The 24,833-nt window shown below is 42.8% G+C and overlaps 1 protein-coding gene across 7 annotated transcripts in view; it reads left to right on the plus strand.

Annotated features, from left to right (window-relative positions):
• SLC20A2 (solute carrier family 20 (phosphate transporter), member 2) overlaps positions 1–24,833 on the plus strand; it is a 93,060-nt gene that overhangs the window by 45,657 nt on the left and 22,570 nt on the right. For 6 of the 7 annotated variants that reach the window (XM_006765519.2, XM_006765518.2, XM_015565186.1 and 3 more), the window contains 4 exons: positions 5,858–6,409; positions 11,138–11,278; positions 12,569–12,654; positions 15,558–15,654. In XM_006765519.2, coding sequence (XP_006765582.1) covers positions 6,121–6,409; positions 11,138–11,278; positions 12,569–12,654; positions 15,558–15,654 — 613 coding nt within the window. In that variant the 5' untranslated portion in view covers positions 5,858–6,120. Of the gene's footprint in view, positions 1–1,931; positions 1,935–5,857; positions 6,410–11,137; positions 11,279–12,568; positions 12,655–15,557; positions 15,655–24,833 lie in introns of all 7 variants that reach the window. The other variant, XM_015565183.1, reaches the window with a different exon arrangement.

Here is a 24,833-nt window from a genome sequence, read left to right on the forward strand (position 1 = left end):
TGGAGCCAGGGCTTCTGACTGCAGGTCCTTTACTTTTTCCCCATCTCCATTCAGGAGAAACAAATGTTCTTTTTTTTTTTTTAAGCAGCAGAGAGAAAAGGACATTCGGTGCTGGGCAGGAGCCACAGTGAATTAGCAAACTGCCCTTGCCGCTTCTTTTCCAATTTACAGTTAAGTCTGCGGCTTATTCACTTTGGATGTCTGATATCTTTACTATCAGGCTTTATGCTCGTGCTGGTTGTCCTCAGTGAGTAAACCTGCTTTTTCCTGCTTCTGTTATCTGTGGGGGTTTTTGCCTCTGTGACCCGTGCTGTAAGCGGGCTCACAGGTGGCTTGATTGTCTTGTCTTTCCTTTGGATATCATTTTCTTTCCCCTTCTTACCCTCTCTTTCTATCCCCTTGTCATCCTCCCTGTCCCTCCCTTCCTTTCTTGCTTTTCTCTCAGCCAAAATGTCATCTGCCTTCCTCCAGGCTCCTGTGTTCCCATAGACTGCTTTGCATATTTATATGTTTGCCATTTAAAGGTAGTTGAAGCAAATCTCAGAGCTGTTTAGTAATGTTTTTTATCTTGTACCATTAGTGTGAAAATACGAAGCTCAATATTCTCTGTATAAACATACACTATGACTTTCCAGTTATTTTCTTAAAATTTAAGAGTGTGAGGTAGATGTTTTTGTGAGCTATTCAAGAATGATGTTAATAGATACTACTTACAACAAGATCTACAACCTGAATGTTGAAAAAAATACAGCATTGTTTCTGCTGTACTATTTTACAAATAATAAAATTCCAAAACTGAATCTTCCACTTCATTTAATTATTGTCAGGAAAAGCTAGTAATTTTAATGTTTGAGTCATCAGGCTGACTCACATGTAGCAGAGTTACTAGATTTTATATTGTACCATTGAAAAGATATTTGTGTCTTCATATTTTTACCTAATTGTCAGAATGCACAGTTCAACCCTAGCTTCCATGAAAGTGGGTTTTACATTGTTAGAGGATGGGTGTAGGCCACCCTTTAACAATGTTAGAGGGTTTTAGGAGAGGAATTGGAAAATTATTTCTGAGCACCAGGTCTTCTGCGGAGGGTCCTGGCTCCTTCCCTCCTGTGTGGGAGTGGGCTTGATCTGGGGACAGTCCATGAAATCTCAGGGAACAGATCCCCATAGGCCAGAAGCACATGGAAAGGAGACTGACCATGGGTCAATCCTTTATTTATTTATTTATTTATTTTTTAAAGTTTGTTTTTTTTTATTGATCTTGGGGGAGGGGAAGGGAGAGATAAAAAAAACATTGATTTGTTATTGCACTTATTTATGTATTCATTGTTGATTCTCGTATGTGCCCTGACTGGGGATCGAACCCACAACGTTGCATATTGGGACAATGCTATAACCAACTGAGCTACCTGGTCAGGGCTGGGCCAGTTTTTTAAAACGTCAAGTCCCCCAGGGACCTAAGCCACAATTCACTACAGACCTGGTTGTGCCAATTGAGGAGATGATTAGAATCTGAGGCTGAGTGGAGGGGCTGCTAATGGGAGAACTGAACAGACATCTCCTTAGTATGTTTGCTTGGAGAGGTCACCTTGGGTGTTACCTTTGGCAGCATTCGAGAGAAGAGATTCTCCCACCCAACTTCTTCTGGCATACATTTCCATTAAGTGTTACAACTCAGCATTCCATTTTAAGCCATATACATATCTGTCTAGAAATATTCTGAGAATGTTTGTTTTCACTTGAACATTCAGATTCCTAATGTTGATAAGAAGCTAGAGTTGAAGCAGATGCTCACAAAGGAAGTTATAGGAAAAGAATCCATAAACACCTGAGAGTCCTGACAGGGCACTCCTTAGGCTGATGAGAGAAGTAGAGTTGGTTCAGAGACTGAGAAACAGAAGCAATGGCGGGTGGAACCAAAAGTTGAGAAGCTTGTTCAGAGGGCATGAGGGTCCTGAGAAAAGAAAGTGAAGCTCTTGTGAACATTACAAGTTTGGGAGACAGAACTTAAGAAAACCCTCAGTACCTCCTATAACAAATCAAAGGTCCCTCTTCCTAAAACGCAAGAGGTTGGTGGCATTTGAAAATTGAAAAATAACTTGTAACCTTCAGTCCTGTGAATTCCACCTTTGTAGGGCTTTCACATCACATCAGGGGAAGGAGAGAGTTAGGAAGCTTTCAATTTTTTCAAGCTCTTCAGGTTTCAATTTTTACATCTCAATCTTTCATTTGCTTCGGTGTGAGGTAGGGATCTAGCTTTTTTTTTTCTATTCCTTTCAGATAGCAGTTAGCAAGTTATCCCAGCATCATGTCTTGAATAAGGCTAATCTTTCAAAAAAATCACCCACACCTTCAAATCTACTTTGAAACAACCAGCACTGTCAGATGCCAGACCTGGTCAGACCTCAGACCTCAGCCCCTGTGAATGTGGGGTATCCAAGGTCCTGGCAGATTACTATCCTGGCCTCCTGAATGGTGGTCTGCTGGCCAGCTCAATGTCGGCAGTCTTGCCATCTTTTTTTATGCAACAGATTTGTAGTTATTTAAGTGCTTTGTTTATTTTGCCTGTGTTTGACAATGGAAAGGGGAGAAAATCAAGGTGCTTATACTTGTAACACAAAGCAGGCCTTCTAAATACAATGAAAGGTAGAAATCATTTCAGTCTCAAAAAAGTGACAAGCCTTTTTCTTCAGCCAGGTGCTTATTGGACTTGAACTGGTTACTGAGGGTATGACTGTGAAGGAGAAAAGCCAAATTGAAGAATACAGATATGGAAATAAGTTATTTAAGATTATCTGTGTAGGAGAGGGGATCCCTGGTCTGAAATGGTGCCACAAAAATCATAAAGATGATTAAAACCTTCCCCAAGCAAAACTGGACTGAGAACACACCTGCTGTGGTGCCTCAACTGACCACACTTCTCTTCTGTGTGCCTGTGATTTATGTCTATGTGTAACATGTCTGAAGTGAACTTGTAGTCAACCCCATCCTGACACCTAAAAACAATGCAAAAGGGATAAACATCCACTCAGTTATTTTTCAGTCCGGTTCCACACGTCAGTAACCATCTATTCCCTCTCAACGCCTGTATGTAAACCATCACCAAGATCTGTTGACTTTAGCTGCGGAAGTACCTTCTTAAATCATCACCGCCACCACCCTGGGTCCGGAAGGCCTCCCTTGTGCCTGAACCATGCTGTATCCTCGTAATTAGTCTCTCCACATTTACTCTCACCTTCTAGCCAATTCATTTTCCATGTCACAGCCAGAGTAATCTTTTATAAATGAAAGTCTGATCAGGACAGCAATCCCTCTGATTAAAAACCCTTCAGCATCACCCCATTGTTCTCATGGTGGCCACAGGCTTCCATATGGCCCACCCCAGCTTTCATCGTGTTTTCCTCATACTGGCCTGCCTTCAGACTCCTCTCCTCTTTCTGCTCCTTCCCACCTGGGAAGTGGCTGCAATGCCCCATGCAGTCCCAGAGCTAACTCCCCCATCCTTAGATTGCAGGCGAACCTTTCCTGCCCACAGCTATGCTCTCATGTTGCTGTGTGACATGTGCCTCCTTCCCTTGTAGTACTTATCACAGTTTCTAGTCATGCGTTGAGTTTATATGATTAGTGTCTATTTCCCTCACTGACTGTAAGCCCCATATGTGCCAGAACCACATCCGTTCTTGCTCATCATTATATTCCTACTGACTATCACAAATTCTCAGTAAATTTTTGTTGAATGAGGTTCTTAATTTGCCTTGTTGACAGCCTAATTTGGTGAACAAAATTTCCTCAGGAATTCTTTACATTTTAGGGTAGATACTGTTGCTCCAAAATAGTTTTCATTTTGTATTTTCATTTATAGATTTATTATGCCCATGATATCAATAAAATGCTCTTTCAGTGGAATATTGTCTTCTGCCTTCAGAGTGGTCTGCGTTTGTCTGACTTGGGATCTGACTCTTCAGAATTGCAGAGGCTACAGATCTTTTGAAAGCAATCAGATCTATAGTGCACACATTCCATTTCACTGTCTGCCTGTAGCATTGCATACAGAGGGGATGCTCAATCTATGTTTATTTTGTTTATTATATATTATTTTAATTTGAAAAGCGCATAACTATATTTGGAGAAAAGGGAAAAAATCATCTGTAACACTACCATTCAAACTCAATTATTGTTCTAATATTACCTGTTGGTCTTTTTATATGCATTTTTAACATTGCCATAATCACAGTGTACATAACATTTTGTGTCCTGCTTTTATTCCCCTACATAACCTTGATGTTCATTGATCATTCTATTGTGTACAAGCGTAATTTATTCAATTCAACAAGCATTTATGAAGGATTACACTGTGCCAGTCACCTTCCTATGTGCCTACTGCCATCAAAGAAAATACACAGATTTTATACCCTATAATAATAGAATACTATCATTCCGAAGCTTTTAGTGACATTTTTACTTCACAGATATATTGATTTTGTGACATCTCTTCATCTCAGAATGAGGACTATGCAATACTTTTCTCCATTTGTTTAATTACTTCTTTCTTCATTTATTCAACAAATTTATTATGGATTACTGTGTGCCAGGCGCTATTCTATGTACTGGAGATACAGTAGTGAATCCAACGAAGTGTCTGCATCCTGGTGAGAGAAGACAGACAATGAGTGAATGCACGCATGAATGAATAGATAAGTAGAAGAGAAAAAAAGTTAGGTGAGAGAGATGGCTAATGGTGTGGGGGAGGGGCTGCTCTTTTGGAAGGTCAGGGAAGGCTCTTGAATGGTGACATTTGAGCAGAGACCTAAATAGCATGCAGGGTGAGCTGTGCAGCTGTCGGGGAGATTTTTCCTGGCAGAGGGTCAGCAGGTACAAAGGCCCTGAGGTGAGTGCTTGGAGCCAGTGAGGGAAGAGGGTGAACAGGACCTGAGGTCAGTGAGCTGGGGGTAGAGCCCTGAGGAGTTTTAGAGAGTCTTCCAGGCCATGGCAAGGCCTCTGGCTTTTCCTCCAAGTGAATGGGAAATAGTGGAATAGTACATGCCCTGGCTCGTGCTTTCATAGGATGCCTTCGTTCACCAGCTTTCTCTGTTCCTTCTGTGTCACCTTCTGGATGACTCTGTACCAGAACCTGGAAACTTCCTTTCAGACACGCACGATGCAGTCATAATGCAAAGTCCGCACTCCTTATGCATAAATGTGTAGGCAGATAGTCAGTCACACCCTGTGGTGTCACAGATTCAGATTTGGTAATCACTCTTCCCCAAAATTTTACATATTTCATACACTTGAAAAAATTTATAATTGAATTTCTCAAAAAATTATTGACTGGTTGATTGATTTTAGAGAGAGGAAGGGAGAAAGAGAGAGAAAAAAAACATTGATTTGCTATTCCACTCATCTATGCATTCATTGGTTGCTTCTGGTATGTGCCCTGACCAAGGATCAAGCTCACAACCTTGACATATCAGGACGATGCTCTAACCAATTGAGTTACCCAGCCAGGACTGATAAATTCTCATTTCTTTATCTTTTGTTCATTTGAGAGAATTTTCTTTTCTGAAAAGAATGACCAAATATATTTTCCAGACTGTATAAAAACTTATCCCATTAAGGCTTACTATCAGTTTTGTAATTATAAAGCACGCTTCAACCCCTGACATTCTAGAAATAAGCTATTTTTGGAGGGGAGAGTTAGTTAACCTAATTATAATCTGCCTTGAGTTGCTCTATGGTTAGATCTGTCACATGCCAAAGTTAGATCCCATTAGTAGGCTTAAAACATTTATTTATGAAAGAACAAACTGTTACAGGTTGCTTAGGGTAATTGATTTCTTTTGTTTTCTTTCTGTTACAGGAGGAGACATCACAGCTTTCCCAGATTGGGAGGAAAAATATGGAATGTGTTTTACCGCTGACTGAACACAACCAAATGAACTGTACTGACAGTAGTTTGAAAACCAGCAGTTAGCAGTTTGTTCAGGCTCTAACATTGTCCAGCACTTTCCAGAGCAAACTCACTGTTTACAAGAACTCTCGGCCTTACGACGTTTATAACCTCAAGCTTCGTTTATTTAAAATATTTCTGCAAAGAAAAGTGCCCAGAGCCCACTTTCCAAAATGGCCGTGGATGGGTATTTGTGGATGGTCATTTTAGGTTTTATCATAGCTTTTATATTGGCATTTTCTGTTGGTGCAAATGATGTTGCCAATTCATTCGGTACTGCTGTGGGCTCCGGCGTAGTGACCTTGAAGCAGGCGTGCATTTTGGCTTCAATATTTGAAACCACGGGCTCAGTGTTATTGGGAGCCAAAGTCGGAGAGACCATTCGAAAAGGTATCATTGATGTGAATCTCTACAACGAGACAGTGGAAACACTAATGGCTGGGGAAGTTAGTGCAATGGTTGGTAAGTAACGTGGTTCTTCATACCTGTGGGAAGTGTGTCCACTGGCCCTCTTCCCTATAGTGCTTTTGTCACATCCATAAATGTGTTTTTTTCTTTAACTTTGCAAAAACTGGTTTGATGTTTTAACTTTGCTATTGTCTTATTTTTGCTTTCTGCATTTTAATTTGATTATGTTTGTTTAGTGTTCAAATATTAAGCAAACGCATGTTCTTAAATGTTAGCAACCCTGGTTAAAATAGATTTCAGCTGAGTACTTTTTATAAAGTACAGAAAAAGGGTATTTGTAGGGCAGCTCTTATTAGAGAAATAGTGAGCATGTCTAAGAAAATGTCTTTGAAAGATTTACTCAAGAGATTTCCTTTAAGGGTTATTTCTGTTTTTTCATGGGTCTTTTTTTTTATTTTTATCAATTAGGACGCAGTTGTTTTTGAAAACTTGGATGCCAATAAAACAATATGTATTAATTTAACTTGTATTCTCAGTTTAAGTTTTAGAGCAGTTACCAAGAAAATCGTAAGTGTTTATTTCAAGAAATCCTGGTCTTTTATAGCCTTTGTAATCCTCTTGTTGGCTTTTGTTTTGATTTTCTGATTCCACCTCTGGACGCCCCATTTGGTATGCTTGTTGTGTTTTCTAGTCCAGTGGTCATTTGTATGCTACCTGTAGGTCATTTGTATGCCACCTGGGTCATTTGTATGCCTCTTGTGGGTGGTTTCAGGTTGTCTAGATGAGAGAGAAGTGCTGAAGGCAGTGAAGTATGTTAATGGGAGATTGGGCTGACAGTGGGATTTCTCCATTGCCCAAGGTGACAACGGTAGACCCAAGCACTGTGGGGGCGCTTCCCTCACTGCCCTTGCTACAACTGAAAAGGAGACTCAAGCAGAGGTGCCTGGAGTGCAGCTGATGGGATTCTCTCTGCTTGCCTTGAGGTAGAGATGACGGGCACAGCAGACAGCTGATGCATTCGGGTAATTTGGTTAGGGAGTAGAGGGATAGATAGGAATTCTACCACCTTCTGCTTTCAACAAGACATATCCTTCTGTAGGAAGAGTCCTGCAGTAGGAGGTAAGATGCTGGTGTACCAAGAACGCAGTTACATTTCACAGGTCCTTCCTAGTTAGTTATTGTTACTGGCATTGTTTAAGCACCCAGGATGTGGAAATGATTTGCCAAATTTAAGATAATCCATCATCTTTTTATTACAGCAAGTTAGTCTGAGAAGTTGTTGAGGCACTTGATCTGAAGCAGGCCAATGTACTAAGGTATTAAATACAACTAAGTGTAGTGGGTTGGTAACGTATGCTAAGGAGTGCCTATGTCTCAGCTGAACATTTTGTGTTTTAAAGATGTAAGGTTAACAATTGCTTTCATTCCAACAGCTCTTGTAATGATTGAATCTTAACTTCAGTGAGCATTTATTTTTTATTAAAGTCAGATAAATTGAAATTTCTCATAGAAAAATAACACTTGTAAAATTCACCCTTCCGTAGCTGTGATAGATGTCTAAGACATAATCATATCGACCTGAAATTAAGATTTTTTTCAGTCAGGATGATGTGGGCAAGATATGTTGAAAGCAGGGGAGAAATAAAGAAAAACACTGATAAAATTAAATATTTACCGAAATTTCTCCTTTCACTGGATGAAACTTGAGGAATGGTGTGCTTATTAGAGACTTGTTAGTGAGGCCACACTGAGGGCCTCAGAGCGACAGAAGGTCTCGTGAGCGGAGCTTATGCCACTGCTTGCTTACTTTTCTGTGTGGGTAGTAGTTTTCCCACCCCTGGCCTTGGCTCTTTACTGAAAGAATGAAGAATACTTACCCCAACTAGAAGTTAGGTTAACCAAAGCAATTTGGAGTTTTGCTGGAATAACTTGGTTTTGTTGCCTTTTCGTTCTTTTCTTTTCTTTTCTTTTCTTTCTCTCTCTCTCTCCCTCCCTCCCTTTCTTCCTTCCTTCCTTCCTTCCTTTTCTCCTCTTCCTCCCCTCCTTCTCTTCCACCTCTTCCTCGTCCTCCCCCTCCCCCTCCGCCTTCTCCTTTGTATGGTTACATGGATCTCAAAGTCTATTTTGTTGGGAATTTATATAGATTATCAAAATTGATTTCCTTACAAATGGGAGTTATGTAAATTTAAGATGATGGTATAATTATTATTGACCAAAATCAAAGCTGATTCTCTTCAGATGCCTGATTATCTCAATCTTCCTCTTCTAAATTCTCCATCCATCTCTTCTCTCCCTCTCTTCCCCTGTCCTTTTATTCTGTTCTATTTGTTTTCTTCTCTCTTTTAGAAATTTCTCCCCAAGCCCATGGGTCTCTGTGCTTTCCAATAGAGTTGTGGTGGTGGTGTTGGTTGGGTGGAAGAAATTGTTAGTGCTAGCTAAACTTCTTGAACCAAGTTATCTTTTGGGACTCTAGCTCAGCACTAAAGCAGTAGTCAATCCACTTGATATGAAACCATCAATGGTTCCAAAAATCTACTGAGAATCCAAAACCCACCACCTTGCCATAGAAATACCCACACCCACATGAAGAAGCCATCTCCTTGAACCACACTAAGAAGTACACACTCCCATAAGGCTCCCTCCCTGCCCATAACCACTGAGCCTTCCCCCTGCCTGCACTCACTCATGCCTGCCTGCCTGTTTGCCTCGATGGTAACCATGAACCTTGGCTCTGCCCTTCTATTGCCTCAGCGATGCCCTTTCCCCCCTCCACCCCCCAACATTTGCTAGGCTTTGTCTTATGCCTGCGTCCTGTACTTAACCCCTTTCTTTTTTGTAGGCTAACATATATTTTTCTAGGTTAAAACACATTTCTCTTTCTCACTGTTTTTCTTAACATGAATATAATCCTCCATGCCTTCAGAAATTCCTGGGGTTAGGGAGGCCTCTCACCCGCTCTTACTTTGCGAGGTCCCTGCAAACACCTGCCTCCTTTTTCCCTCCTCTCAGCTGCTCCTTCACTTCCTTCACTCTTCCCACTGGCCTCCTGAGTCTTTCCTTCTTCCTTCTCAGGCAGCTCATTCTCCCTACCTTTCCTTACACACCCTCCTGCTCCAGGATATACATTATAAAGTTAGCCAGAGAGAGGACAGCAGCTTTCAGGAAGGAAAAAAATCTCAGGGTCTCGATCTTGTGGGTGACTTTATACCATGCTCTTCACATCACTAAATCAATTTAATTTTGGTAAAGAAATCATAAAGTTTGTTTTTTAAGTTCTGGTTCTATGCCATGAAACATGCTCCAAACTCTGGCTGTATTTTTAAAACAACTATGTAGTCCCTGCAGAACTCAGGGCTTAGCTGCGAAGGCTTAAGGAATTATTCGCCGGGAAGCCTGGGTGCAGCCAGGGAGCCCTTGTTACCGGATAGGCAGCACAGGCTGGCCCCTTCTCCTTCCAGCGCACGCTTCAGGGACAGGCACGGGGCCGCAGCCCAGGGCAGCTCAAAGGTCAGCATGCCCAGCGCTCGTGGAGCAGCTGTCAGCCTTGCTTCACAAACGGACCTGCGCAGCCTTTAACGATCCTTGTTAACTCAGATATTTTTGAAGAAAATGCCTAGGATCTGCTTGAAAGTGCTGCTGCTGCCAAGCAACCAGATTTCCAGAATTAACATTTGGGATTAATAACGGGCCTGCTTATCCGCCAAACCCTTGTCCCCTTCAGCTCTATATGAACTTTTCAACAGTTGTGTTGAGAGTGATCCCTCCCAGCTGATGCTGTTAATACTCACTGCAAAATCTGATCTGCTTATGAAAATATCTGAACTATAGCCTAGAAAAACATTAAGCCTGAAAAAGAGTGGTGAAATTGAGGTAAAAGGACATAAAGCCACAACAAAGGGCTCCTCTTAACTCCCAAGAAGTAGAAGACGTGAGAACGTGTAAGGCAAAGCTCCATCATTCCAGCAGGGGCTGAGAGCAGAGGCCCAACTTTGGGTTAAATATCATAGTTCCTTCTCACATGAGAGGCAAGAATAAAAAAGCAACATGGTGGTACACACTCTCGTGTACAGACCAATTCAACAGCTGATATTTAGCCCTCCTCAGTATGTGACTATGAGACCTAACTATGGTGAAATCTTTCCCCATGTGCAGCCTTTCTGGTTTCTCTGTTTATTCAAGTCCTCAATCTCTTGCTTGGTCTTGGCCACACTTCACATCAGAGCACGTTCATTATCAGCTCTCTCACCTAAATGTGACAAGGGCAGTTAGTAACCGGCATCGAGAGACTTTTCTTTAAATAAATGAACATTTCCCTTCAGTGTTGAAGTCTTTTTCTTGGACTCAAGTTAATTGAGTAATTTTGTCGGGATATTAGCGCTTTGTAAAGGAACCACCCACAGAAAATGAACCCCATGGGTGTTGCTGTGGAGAACAGTAATTTGTATTTCTTCCTTTTGTGGCTGTTGGAGATGCTTGTGACTGTACCTCAAGCATGTCAAACTCAAAGGCTAACACGGGCCAAATAAACAAGGTTTAAGTTTACATGGGCCACAAAAAAAGCAAAATCTTCAATTTTTATAGAAACATAGGTTTATTTAGAAAAGTATAGTATAAAATAGAACAAAATGATGATAAAATTAATGTTTCCTTACCTACCATTAGATTGGCTGGGCCGCAAAAATATTCTCTGTGGGCTGCCTGCAGCCCGAGGACCATGAGTTTGACATGCTTGCTGTACCTTATACCTGACTTTTTTCTTTTTTTTAATCTTTCCACTTCTAGGTTCAGCTGTTTGGCAGCTGATTGCATCCTTCCTGAGACTTCCCATCTCAGGAACTCACTGCATTGTTGGTGCAACTATAGGATTCTCACTTGTTGCAATTGGCACCAAAGGTGTGCAGTGGATGGAGCTGGTCAAGATTGGTAATTGCCATTTTCTTTTACCTATAAGAAGGAAAGTTTACATTCTCTAGCGTAAGTTTTATTAAAAGTTGCAATTACATTTTCCCTTCAAATGTTAAGGTTTAGAAGACCTATATGGGTAATATAGTTTTCCTTAAAATTTCTGTATTGTAAACTGTTATGTGTTAGAGAATTTTTTTTTTGCCTCCAAACACTCCTTGAAATGTTACATTGTCATCAGCTTTGAAAAATCAAGATTTATCTATTGTTCCCAAACAGAGAAGAAATTTATCTCAGTGAAATCAGCCTGTAGTCAGAGAAAAATTAGGTCCTAATGAGGAAAGTACCCTTAGTGTCTAGGAGTCGGAGTTCATGGTTATGGGGAAGCCTTGAAATGAGCCCAGTGTTATTGACCTCACTACAGTCAAGAAATCGCCCAGTGTGCCTGTATAGAGGAGGCGCTCTAGGGTTCCTTCCGGGCTGTAGGCTGCTCAGCAGGTCTGTTTTAAGAGGTCTGGCAGCTTGCTTCCTGGCCCTGGCTCTTTGTAAGAGGGAAATCCATTCAGCCCCATAAGCACCAACCTGCCTATTGTAAGAAATGTTCTCTCCCCATCTCCATCCTCTGGGTTGCTTGTCCTTTTAAGAATCACAGTGATATCAGGAGCTCTAGGTTGAGTTCCAAACAGCGACTAGATGGCCCGGAAAATCAGTTTAGATCCCAGGCTTCTAGAACCATGGTTCCCAACTCTGTCTGCACATTAGAATTACCTGGGGGAGCAATTTTAAAATATCAGTGCCCAGGCCCCATTCCAAATGTTTTAAATCAGAATTCCAGGAAATGGAGCCAGAGCGTAGCTAGTTTTGAAAACTCCCCAGATGTTTCTTATGTGCAGCCAGAGTTGGGAACTACTAGGCCAGAGGCCGTGTCAGGATGACAGTCTCAGGCTGGAGGTGGAAAGTGAAGTGGAAGGTGGCCCGCCTTTCAGAGCACCTTTATGTTGGAACAAGAACCAGGTCTCCATGTGGATTGATGAGAACAGCAGGCAGAAGGAGCTAACGGGGTCACCTGCTGGATTATGTGCTGGGTTTTGTGGGACCGTGCCTGTGTCTGTGCGGAGCTGTGCATGGGTGCATGTCAGCTCCACCAGGACAGTGGGCTTCTTAGGGATGAATTAAGATGAGTGATTCCAGGAATATTTATGGATGTACATACTGTATATACTCTATATTTGTTAAAATTGTATTATGTAAATATGACTTGAATTACGTAGAATTTCAGCATTCATTATACTTTTTTTTTTAATTATTCAGTTGCTTCTTGGTTTATATCTCCACTGTTGTCTGGTTTCATGTCTGGCGTGCTGTTTGTACTGATCAGAATTTTCATCTTAAAAAAGGTAAGTGAGGCTGGTTTTTAAAAATTAAATTTGAGCACTAATTTTGGCTCTACTCAATAGAAATTAATTGTGAGAGGGGGCAGAGGAATACTTGTATATTTACATTTTGAAGGCACTTCACCCAGGAGTTAGAATCAGACTTTACTATAAAATAGGAGGAAAGATTCAAGGTAGAATACCCCGGAGACCCCTGAACCCAGCATTGCAAATACTGTTTCTCTCCCTGTGATTGCGTTCATGAGTTGACAGTCCCAGGCATTGTGCTTGGACCTCAAAAAGGAAAGGTAATCATTTCCTGAATTCGAAGCAGAATAGAGTGACATAGTGTTGGATTTTGAATTGACTATTATGAAAAACAGCTGGAGAGTTCCTTTTCCCAAATGTAAGGTGTTTTCTTTCTTTCTCTTTGTTTTAATGAAGAAAGCAAGCTTGAGACACTGACTTTTTCCTCTCCTCAAAAGGATAAAAAGAAGGAAATACACTTATTGGGAGTGTAGTTTATCGAAAATAAAATGAGATTAAAATTAAAACTTACTGAGATTAGCATTCTAGAAAAAAATTGATTGCATTTTTTATCTGACTGTCAAGAGGTTGGTGCAGTGTTTGATCAGCCCTAAGGCAGGCCTGAATCACTGCGTTACACACAGGCTGGGCACCTCGGGATCATACCTTCCTTCAGCTGTGCTCTTGCTTAAAGATGCACTGTGTTGCCTTGGTATTGTCTGGTGGTCTGCTGAAGGGCTCATTCTCTTGGATAAATGCAATCTTACCATTCCTTCTCCTGGGTGCCCGCCATACTAATATTGGTTTACATCTTGGAAGGTGCCACCCCTCCTGCCTGCTAGCCTTCACCCTTTGTATGTCCTCTGCCTGGAACCCATCCCTTCCTGGCAAACTCCTGCTCCTACTCAACCTCCAGGTGTCACTTCCCAGGAAGCCTTCCCCCTCCCACCCCACGTTCTGCTTGGTTCCTCTGTTGTATGTCCACAGCACTGTGCACCTGCTCATCATTGCACTCTCGTAGTGTACGGTGTGTTTTTTTCTTGCTTAGTGGTCTGTTTGCTATTTTACTATAATTTCTGTGAGAGTAGAAACATAACTGTCTCTTTCACTTAGTTTGGGTGGGTGGCAGCAGATGAATGGGTGGGAAGAAGGAAGAAAGGAAGGAAAGAGGGAGGGAGGAGGAAAGGAGACAGGTTGCAATGAGACAGTTGTCATGTGAGTTATAAGAATAGATTATTTGAGAAAACACATGTGATTTAATTAAAACCATGAACTCAGGATGTGCACACCTTCAGAAGTTACTGGCTGGGCATCTTTCTTTAGCAACCGTTATCCCCAGGAAAACAGCATTTTGGGAATCCGAGGCAGTAGTGTTTGAGCATCTCAGTGTTGGTTTTCAGTCCAGCCATGGCTCCTTTAAGAAGTGAGGACTGCTGTGCCTCTCGTCCCAGCTCCTGCCCATTGGTTCTTCATATTTGCTTTCTTTACCTGATCCGCCTGATCTGCCCATGACTCTCAGGCAGTTGAATCACCTCCTATCTCCACTCTTACTGTTCCTTATACCTCAGTACTATCAACTCAAGCCTCTTGGCAAATGCTGGTGGCTGCTTGGAATATTCCAGAATAGGTTCTTGTTGAGGTGTACTGTTCTGCAAACCTATCTGATCCCCATACGCGTTTGCATTTGACAGTGGAAATCTTTGAGATGGTCTCTACTTCTCATCCTGTAGTTCACATCAATGTTTAGATCGTATCTTCCTTTTATCATCGGAGGGTAGCAGATTCATATAAATGTACGAATATGTTACATGGCTATTAGAAATCAGTCATTTTTTGAATTATTTAAGCAACGTGTATGTGCCAGTGTTATATTAAGGAGTTCTCAGTCCTCATTTTTGTTCCAAAATCCTCTGTATATTTGCTTAAAACTCTAAATTTCTAATATTCTCTGAGATGTTATTTAGCCTAAGACATGTGCTGTACCTTTCTTGTTGAAGTAATAGATTTAGGGAATGTTGTACCAGAACCCTAACATTATAAATACATGTTTTATTAGATAAAGAACCCACAGTTTATTTTAATATATTATTATTGATTTCAGAGAGGAAGGGCAAGGGAGAGAGAGATGGAAACATCAATGATCAGAGAGAATCACCGATTGGCTACCTCTTGCATGCCTCCCACCTGGAAATCGAGCCCATAACCCGGGCATGTACCCTTGACGAGAATCGAACCTGGGACCTTTAGTCTGCAGGCCGCTGGTCTATCCACTAGGCCAAACTGGCGAGGGCCAGTTTTTTAACTTTTAACAATTGAAGCATAAATACTGTACCTTCTGAGAAGTTTTAAAAAAATCACAGCACATGGCAATGTGTTTGCTTTATACATTTTGATAGAGCTGAAATGCATTGTGTAATAGAGTGACGTCAAATCTATAGCAATGCCGTGGCATTCGAGTCACTTGGCTCTTGTCAGATACCCTCAAGGAGCCGAGCCTCAGTATTGGTTGAAAGTGGGTTTGTATAGCACCAAACCTGAACTGACTTAGAGCAGTGAGTGTCACAGGTTTCGAAGTAGATGCCAGTCTCTGCGCTTCGGTCCCCAGGAATGGACCTGACCTGTGTTTCTCGGTTTCTAAACCTGACGTCCTAGCTTGTGTGATCCTGGTGCTCTAAAGGGTCTGCTGGACGCAGCTGTGGGCTCTTTGAAACAGCATGTGTGTGGGAGAGAGGCCCAAGCCACTGCTGTCCCATGAAGCAGGTCACCGCAGTGCCATGCCAGCAGTTTGGTCACGCGGAGTTTGGGAGGATTTTCGCGTAGCTGTGCTAGAGCCTGTTGCCTGTGTTGGCTCCAGATGCGTCTTGAGTCCTGACCTTTCATTTTGTCTCATTATCACGCAGGAGGACCCCGTTCCCAATGGCCTCCGGGCCCTGCCGGTGTTCTATGCTGCTACGATAGCAATAAATGTGTTTTCCATCATGTACACGGGAGCACCAGGTAAGGATTCCATGGCTTACATCCAGCAGGCAGGCGTTACCATCTGACGGTTGGCGTGCTGGGTGCTGGCACGAATGTGGGTGACAGTGGAAAGCAGCACTCGTGGTCATTATGGAACCATAAAAAGAGCAGCAAGTGCATTTGCTAGTCTTAAATACTCAAGAGATAAGTCAAATACAACGGAACAGACTTTCAAGTTTAAAAAAAGAAAATTGCAATTCCCATTCTGCCATTTACCCAGCTCTGTTGCCTTAGTGGCTTCTTGCACCTTCTGAGTCTCAGAACGGGATCTACTAGTAACTCCTCACACCTCCTGAGCTGGGGAGGGGTGGGAGCACATGTGAGTGTGTCCCCACATTGGTGACATGCCAGGGGACGTGCCAGTGTGGTCGAGAGCACAAATATCAAACTTGCTGGAAACTGTCAGACTAATGAGTCCAGCAACTAGGAGCTACACCAGTGATGGCGAACCTATGACACGCGAACTCATTTTTTTGGTTGATTTTTCTTTGTTAAATGACATTTAAATATATAAAATAAATATCAAAAATATAAGTCTTTGTTTTACTATGGTTGCAAATATCAAAAAGTTCTATATGTGACACGACACCAGAGTTAAGTTAGGGTTTTTCAAAATGCTGACACGCCGAGCTCAAAAGGTTCACCATCACTGGGCTACACTGTTGTTTTTTTGGATACTAAAATCAATGATGATTTTCTTTTCAAAATTACTCCTTTTCTTCTGATTTTGATGGCTTTTGTTCTTCTTTACAAGGGTTTGAAGTTTGGGAAAGCCAGGTTAAAAGTCCTGTTCTTTTCCATTTTCAAGGGGTAAAAAAATGTATGTCCATTATTTTCATTTGCCCACATTTCAATGTGGGTGAACTGGTAGCATTGTAAGTCAGTATTTCCTACATGTGTGGGTAGAGAGGGTGCCTCCTGTTTCTCTGTGAGATGCCCTCCTACAGCCAGATCCTGAATATGCCATTGTGTGGGGAGACGGGAGTCAGCAGATAGGTTCGTCTGTGCTGTTGTTTTTGTTAATGTCCTTGAAAGAGTAAGATTCAGTTATTGGCCATATCTGACTAAAGTCTTCCTCTCTGATCAGAAGGTACAATTTCTTGAAACAGCACATCAGATTACAGTAGAAAAATGCCCTCTTCCAAAAAGGGGGGGAAACCCTTATGAATTTCTCAACTTAGGCTTTCTTACAGTAGTTTTACTCAGATTTAAATAGCCATCGTAATTATATGTTGTGCATGTCTGTACCGTTAATAAAACACTTTCTGAATGACCCCTTAGCATTATATGGCTACTTTGGCATCTCCGCAGCATTGGAAACATTGATCGTTAAGGTCTGAACGCTTGTGATCAGGACTTCAGGCTCCGGGTGGCAGCCTGGCCGGAGGCCCCACAGCTGCTTTAAGTTACCGAGAAGCCCAGAGCTGAAGGTCATGCGGTTGGAGAGATGAAACCCTAGCCTCAGATAACAGCGGCCTGATGGCCCTTTGGGTTTTGTAACTCATGGACTATGGAGTGTGTTTGGCAGACAGTTTTCCTGATCTATAAAAGGGAACCCAAGGCAGAGAAAAAACAGGGCTGGGCAGGCCTGGAGCCCGGGTTAAGAGTGAACCGTGGCAGAGGGATTCTTTGTCCATCTTCTTGCTCCTGCGTCCTCGTTCTTAACTTTGTTTAGGCTCTTAGAGCTCAAGTAGCTGAACCAAAAGCTAGGCCACTGTCAACAGCCGGACACCTGTGGCCTAGTGAAAGAAGACTGAGTCACATGAGGGCTGGGATGTCTTTGTAGTGCCCAGTCCTGAAACTGGGAATAGGTTCAAATAAGGACAATATTTTTTCCTGTTTTGTTTTTCCACCCTCTCTTCTTCTTGTTCCCCAGTTCTTCCAAATGTCAGAAGAAGTCAACTGTGTGGTATTTTTTAAATTAAAATTTGACTCTTTTGTACTTTGTATATTTTTCCCATCTCTTCGTTTTCTCTTCTTCATCTTCTGCTACACCTGTACTGCAACTTTGCTAAAAAGAATCATCTTACCGGGAGAGTAAATTATTCTAGAGAAAATTAAACCACATAATGGATGAGACACTAAGGATTACATAAATACTTCATAGAGAGGTTGTGAGAAATAAATACTATAAATGCTAACTTATATTGAGCTTACTACATGAATTCATCTTGTTGGTCATCCAAACTCCTTTAGAAAATCGGTAATACTGCTTTGCTGGCTTCACTGTACAGATGGGAAACTGAGACCCAGCTATACTGGGTACTCAAGGTCATATAACTAGTGAGGTGCAGAACCAAAATTTGAAGCAGACAGTCTAGTCCCGAGGCTCTTGATTATGACATTCCTGGACTAAGTATAGAAAAGTCAAATTTAAATTAAAAAAATCAAACACTCGACTTCTGACATTCGTAACTGGCCTGGGGAAGATACCTAGTGCATAGTACCTGGTACCCAGTGTCACCATTAAGGACAATCAAAGTACATCAGCCTTAATACATTCTTTCCCTTCTCATCACTCTCTTTAAAAATGTCTTCCAGCCCTAGCTGGTTTGGCTTAGTCGATAGAGCATCGGCCTGCAGACTGAAGGGTCCTGGGTTCAATTCTAGTCAAGGAAATTGCAGACTTGATCCCCAGCTGGGGTATATGCAAGAGGCAGCTGATCAATGATTCTTTCTCATCATGGATGTTTCTATCTCTCTCTCCCTCTCCCTTCCTCTCTGAAGAAAAAAATGGCTTCCAGTATATTTTGAAATTTGTGTATTTAATAAAGAGGAGGTATGAAGAAGGTGGTTTCCTCTTTAATTAAGAATATTTTAAAAATCTGTACAAGTATCTTGAAGATCATTATCCAATTGAAAGCACAAACAATATTCTCAGTGGGAGAGTTCATGTTAAGTTCTCTGGTTGGATGCTGTCAAGAACATATTTCCATCTTGGCCAGTGTGGGGCAGTAATTAGAGCGTTGGCCTGTGCACCGGAGGGTCATGGGGTCAATTCCCAGTCAAGGGCACATACCTGCAGGTTCCCTCCCCGGTAGGGACAAGTGCGGGAGGCAACCAGTTGATCAATGTGTCTCTCTCACGTCGATCTCTCTTCTCCCTCACCTTCTCTCTCTCTCCCTCCCTTCCATTCTCTCTGAAATGCAATGGAAAAAATATCCTTAGGTGAAGATTAACAAAAAAACAAAAAAGAGCATCCTATTTCCTCACCTTCCTGACGTCACCATAAAGTAAGGACATTTGTAGGACCCCATGAAAGGGACGCTGTGTTTCATAAGATAATGCGAACAGGACACTGAGTACAGTGCCTGGCACATCATAACTCTTAATACGTGTTAGGGCCTAGTTTATTACATCAATCTTAAGTAGCCTTATCTTTTCAGCCTTCCGTTGCCAACATATCCTGAGTCATCCTGTCTTCCTGTTTTTTCCACACTTATTGGTGTAACATACTTCTTCCTTAAAGTTTGGGGCGGGGGGATTGCCTAGAGGAGGAGGAAGAAGGGGGTCATGACTGAAGGACCCACCATTTTGCTCCTCCACTAAAGTCAGAAAAGGACTTTACAAATACTGTGGTTTGTGGGGAATGTTTCTAAAATCTCCTGTAGGTGAGTTTAAATCTTATTTTTATTTAAACATTGAAAGTTGACTTTTGCCCTTCAGACTAAACTTGAATTATGTACTGTTTCTGCACGTGGGGCCTTTCTGCCTGGCCAGCTGTGCCATAAATAGCCAGGGTGTTATGTGTGGTGATGAGACTGAGCTGAGAGTCACTTCAGCACTGACGCGGTCAGTCTGCTCCTTGCAGAGTAGTGTCTGCCTTTCTGCCACACTGGGGGTTGTTCCTCAGGGTCCCTTTCTTCCCTAGAACGCTTCAGAGGGGCCTCAGAGGTGAAAGGGAAGAATGAAGCTCTCCAACAAAAATGAGCGACGGCACTAATCCTCCCAGTGGCAGCTTGAAGGGGTTTTGATGAGCAGCATTTTTGTGCGTGGAGATGGATTCCGTGGGATCGGCTGGATGTTGGGTTACCGTGTTTTATTTTGATTTCCTCTGTTCCTCCATTTGTGAGTTATGTTGAAGTTGTTTATGTCTTTGACTTAGTTTGATTTGTTTTACTTTGCATTTGACATGACTTTTCTCAAATAAACGTCAGTCTTAACACTTCAAAGACCAAGGTAGCACTTTAAAAAATTGCCTTTGCATTTTTTTGTCCTTTAAAAAATAATTTGCAAGAAGCAAAAATAACTTTAGGAAACAAAGTGCTCACTTGGGTTGGATACACGCCTGAAGTCTATTTTTAATGAGAAGGTCTTCAGTTGTGTGGGGCCTGGTTTTTGTTCGGCGTCCAAAGAATGAATGGTGAAATTCATTGCATGCCTCTCTGAGTGGTGCAGGCAGCTCTCCTAACCAAGCCTTCGGCAGTTATACAGTATCCAAAACTTCTAAGTCAGACCCACAGCACCAGCTTCTCACGGTAACCTGTCAGAATGCAGGTTCTCAGGCCCAGCCCCAGACCCCCTACAGCCTGACAGTCTGCGTTGTACCAGAATCTGGGTGATCCTGTACATGGTACACATAGAGAACCACTGCTCTGGTTATTCTTCACCAAAATCTTCTACCACAAACACTGCTCCCTTATCACAGTTCTAATGTGAGAAGTACTACTCAAAAGTTCTCACTAGCAACGTTTGCTCACTCTGTGTGTCAGCAAATGAGTTCTCAGACTTATCCAGGCTTGGTTTCTGGCTTCTTGAGAGCAAACTGTACCTAAAACGGACTGACACTCCCCCTCCTCTCTGCCTCCTCCTCTTCCTCCAATACCTCCAGCTTCTCCTTCCCTCCATCCTCCCCCTCCTCCCTCTCTTTCTCCTTCTCGTCTTCTTTGTTTCCTCCTTCTCCCCTTCCTCCCAACATCTCCAGCCTCTCCTCCCCTCCATCTTCCTCCTCCTCCCCCTCCTCCTTCATCTCGTCCTCTTCCAGTTGTAGCTCTTCTGGTCCTGTCCTGGGAAATGAGAGCACCAGTGCCCCTGCAGGCCCCTGTTGGCTTGTTCCCAGAGGATCTCCATATTCCATGCTACCGTTGCAAAGGTTTGAGCTGTAGAGAAACCAGGTGTTTCCACGACAGTGACTCTTGACCCCGGGTCAGGAAGCCCTGGGTGAGAAGAGCCTCCAGTTTTCATCAAAGGCTGGATTCACAGCAGAGTGATTTGAATTCACTTTCTTTTCAGAATTATTTTAAATGAATCCTGGTTTGAAAAAGGAGAGAAAATTCCAATTATAAGAGGAAATAGCATTTTTAATTTCAAAAGAATGCTTCATTTTCATAAAGAAAGTTGCTCCTGGATCTTTTATGCCTTCTATTCTCTCCAATGCTTTGAACAAGTTGATGTAAAACAAACTAAATTAAAACTGGTAAATTAGTTTATCCGATAAGGGAGGACTAGTAACATGTGATTCTGCAAGTGAGGTAAATGTGTGTATGTGTGTTACTGTGGAGAGATGTCCACAGTGTGTTGTTATGTGAGAAACAAATACAGACCTGTATATACAGTAAGATTTTACATCTATTAATTTGGAATAAAAAGTGGGGGACAAACTTCTGGCCAACACTCTACATTGTGTGGTTTGTATGTAGATGATGCTTGGAAAACTACACACCAGGTAGTTAACAGTGTTTCTCTGGGAGTGGGTTCAAGAGGGTAGTGTGGTGAGTTTTACATTTGTACGTCATACAGTTTTTTACTGCTGACATTTTTATAGTAAGCATATATTATAAAATTAGACTAAAAGGAGGGAGAGGAAAAGAGGGAAGTTGTAGGGAGAGGCTGATGCATAGGGCTGTAAGGTCGTTAATCTGGACTGAAGCCTTATTGGTTGTATAGCAGTTTCAGTTATTTTGTAGTTTCTAATAATGACTGTCACAGATGAAAGCAAGAGGTGTAACAAAGCAACGACTGGAAGACTGTGCCCGTTCCTGAAACGCTCTCTTTCTGCTTGAGTCACTTGAATCTTCTGATCTTTGGGGGATTTGGAACAGGACTGTAATGATGCTTGAGGTTGGAGCTAAATCACTATTCATCATAGCTTTGCTGTTCAGAGAAGGAAAAGGGCTGGAGATGAAAGGTCCCTGAGTGGCTGGAGCAGAGGACGGGCTCAGAGCTCCCGGCCTTGGTTCCTGGCAGTGCTTTTGGCTGCGGTAGCTGGAGCAGTCCAAGCCATGTCCTACTTTGCCTGTCTGCAGAGTGAAGGGCAGGCCGTGCTTTACTGCCCTCCTAAGGTGTAATTATTGCAAAACATTTTGAGATCCTCAGAGGAAGACAACTCAATACTAAGGATGCCTGTCAAAAATCTTGTTATGTATAACTCAGCCTTAACTTTTTCAGGAGAAAAAGTTCACCCTAGGATGCACATTGATTCCAGTGCTTTTTTTCTGACGAAGTTTTGTATTTAATTATGTTTTACCCATAAAACTGGATTTGATGTATTTAGTACAATTTAGAGTTATTTACAAACTAGAGGCATGGTGCATGAAATTCGTGCATGGGTAGGGTCCCTAGACCTGGCCGGTGATCGGGGCTGATCAGGGCCTTCCAGCTGCTGGCCTGGGCCTTCCTTCCAACTGCCGGCTGGGGCCTTCCTTTGTTCTGCACTGCCCCCTGGTGGTCAGCACATGTCATAGCGAGCAATTGAACTCCCATTCTCCTGGTCAAGCTCCAGAGGGGACAATTTGCATATTAGGCTTTTGTATGCATAGACTAGAGGCCCAGTGCACAAAATTCATGCACTGGGTTCGGGGGGGGGGGGGGTCCCTCAGCCCAGCCTGCACCTTCTCCAATCTGGGACCCCTTGGGGGATGTCCAACTACCGGCAGTCAGACATCCCTCTCACAATCCAGGACTGCTGGCTCCTAACTGCTCACCTGCCTGATTGCCCCTGACCGCTTCTGCCTCCAGCCTGATCACCCCCTAACCACTCCGTTGTCAGCCTGATCACTGCCTAACTGCTCCCCTGCTGGCCTGGTTGCTCCAAGTGCCCTCCCCTGCTGGCCTGATCGCCCACAACTGCCCTCCCCTGCCGATCATCTTATGGCAGCCATCTTGTGACCACATGGAGATGGTCATTTTGTGCAAGTTGTGATGGTCAATTTGCATATTACCTCTTTATTATATAGGATAACTGTCAGTTTGCATTTCTCATATGGAGGCTTTAAAACAAATCCTCATGTTCTTCTGATGCTCAGTTACGTTACTGACTTGCGGAAATGATTTGGTAAGATCTAAATTCTGCCCCTTCTGGCTACAGTGTTTGGCTTAGTGGATAGAACATCAGCCCACCGATTGAATTGTCACGGGTTTGATTCCTGTCAAGGGCACATACCTTGGTTGCAGGCTCGATCTCTAGTGCTGGTGTGGAAGGCAACCAATGGATGTGCTTCTCTCACATTGATGTTTCTCTTTCTGTCTCTCCCCCTCCCTCCCACTCTCTCTAGAAAGCAATGGAAAAAATATATCCTCAGGTGAGGATTAACAAAAATAAAAATAAATTCTGCCCCTTCTGTTCCCCTGACCTTGCTCACTATCAGTGACTTTCTCCTATTTTCCTTCACTCTGTCCCTCCTTGATGTTTTACTCAATCCTGCCCCCTTCCCTCTAGAACGTGTTTATCTCCTGCCCTCCATCCAGTGCCTTGTGACTGGGAGGGCAACTTCAGAGCCTCTGGCCATGACCCAGGCCAGACCAATGGCCAAGGCGGTTCTGACAGTGAAGGTTCAAGGAGCAGGTGACACTGTGGCTTGTTGTCTAAGAAAAGGACCAGAAGCTTATAACTGACCTCAGGAAACCCTTGGGCATGTTGGCCCTGACACCCTTGGAATCCCGCTTGAACCCAGCAGGGAGTGTGGAGATGGGCTTGGAAAAGACCCATAAAGCAGCCCTTCTCAGCTTTTGTTGTGGGCTCTGCTTGGCATGGATGGAACAAATGTCTCTCAAATTGTTTCTCTCTCCCCACAGTATCCATGGCTCGCCTCTCTTAGGTCAGGTTAACACAATGAAGTCAAAAGTAGCACAGTTAACAATTTTACCACCAACTAAACCAGGAGCCAAAGGAAACAGGGGAAACCTCTTCAAAAACCAAGTACTTTTAAGCTGTAAGAGTGATGTGTGTTGATGTTAGGTGGTCAGTTTGATGTGGGTAATTAACAGTTACCATTCAGTTTGGCAGGAAACAGCTTTGGAGTGATCCTTTATCACATGTATTAGGCACTGACATGGAGAAAGAAAGCAGAAGCCAGGATGCTGTGGCCCACAAGCATGGCCTGGTGAGGTCAGCCCCAGTGGTTTTATAAGCAGCTCCAAGCTTCGGATTCTGGGGCAGGGCTGGGGCTGGAGCTGGCCACCAGCTGAAGGGGTGCAGCCCCACACCAGTCCCCCACTTTCTGAGGTACCCAGGAGTTTGGAAGAGAAACAGCCTAGCCCCTAAGTGTCTGTATTCCTACCAATGTGCCCTTAGGTGATCTGAAGTAGGTGATTCTGGTGTTCTGTTTTTCACATTTATATATGCTAATTCACTCCTATTATAGTATTAACTATCTATTCTACCTCTTAAAAATTACCAAATATCTTATATAATAAAAGTCTAATATATGCAAATCCATCGAACGGCAGAACAACCGGTAGCTATGATGCACACTAACCACCACGGGGCAGACATTCAATGCAGGAGCTGCCCCCTGGTGGCAGTATGCTCCCACACGGGGAGCACCGCTCAGCCAGAAGCCCTGAGACAGGCTCACAGCTGGCGAGCACAGTGGTGGTGGCAGGAGCCTCGGGAGTGGGCCTAAGCTGTCAGTCGGACATCCCCTGATGTCTTCTGGACTGCGAGAGGGCACAGGCTAAGCTGAGGGACTCCCCACCCCCAAAGTGCATGAATTTCAAGCACTGGGCCTCTAGCGTTTAATAATACCTTAATTGAATAACTTTGAGTTGGTTTCTATGCATAAAATCATGAAATATGTGACAAGCTTGCATCATTAAAGATTTGTTTAATCAAAGGACAATATTTTACTTATTTTTAAAATATATTTTTATTTATTTCAGAGAGGAAGGGAAAGGGAGAGAGAAAGATAGAAACATCAGATATCAGGGAGAATCCCTGA

Source organism: Myotis davidii, unplaced genomic scaffold, assembly GCF_000327345.1.
Source record: "Myotis davidii unplaced genomic scaffold, ASM32734v1 scaffold93, whole genome shotgun sequence".
NCBI lineage: Eukaryota > Metazoa > Chordata > Mammalia > Chiroptera > Vespertilionidae > Myotis > Myotis davidii.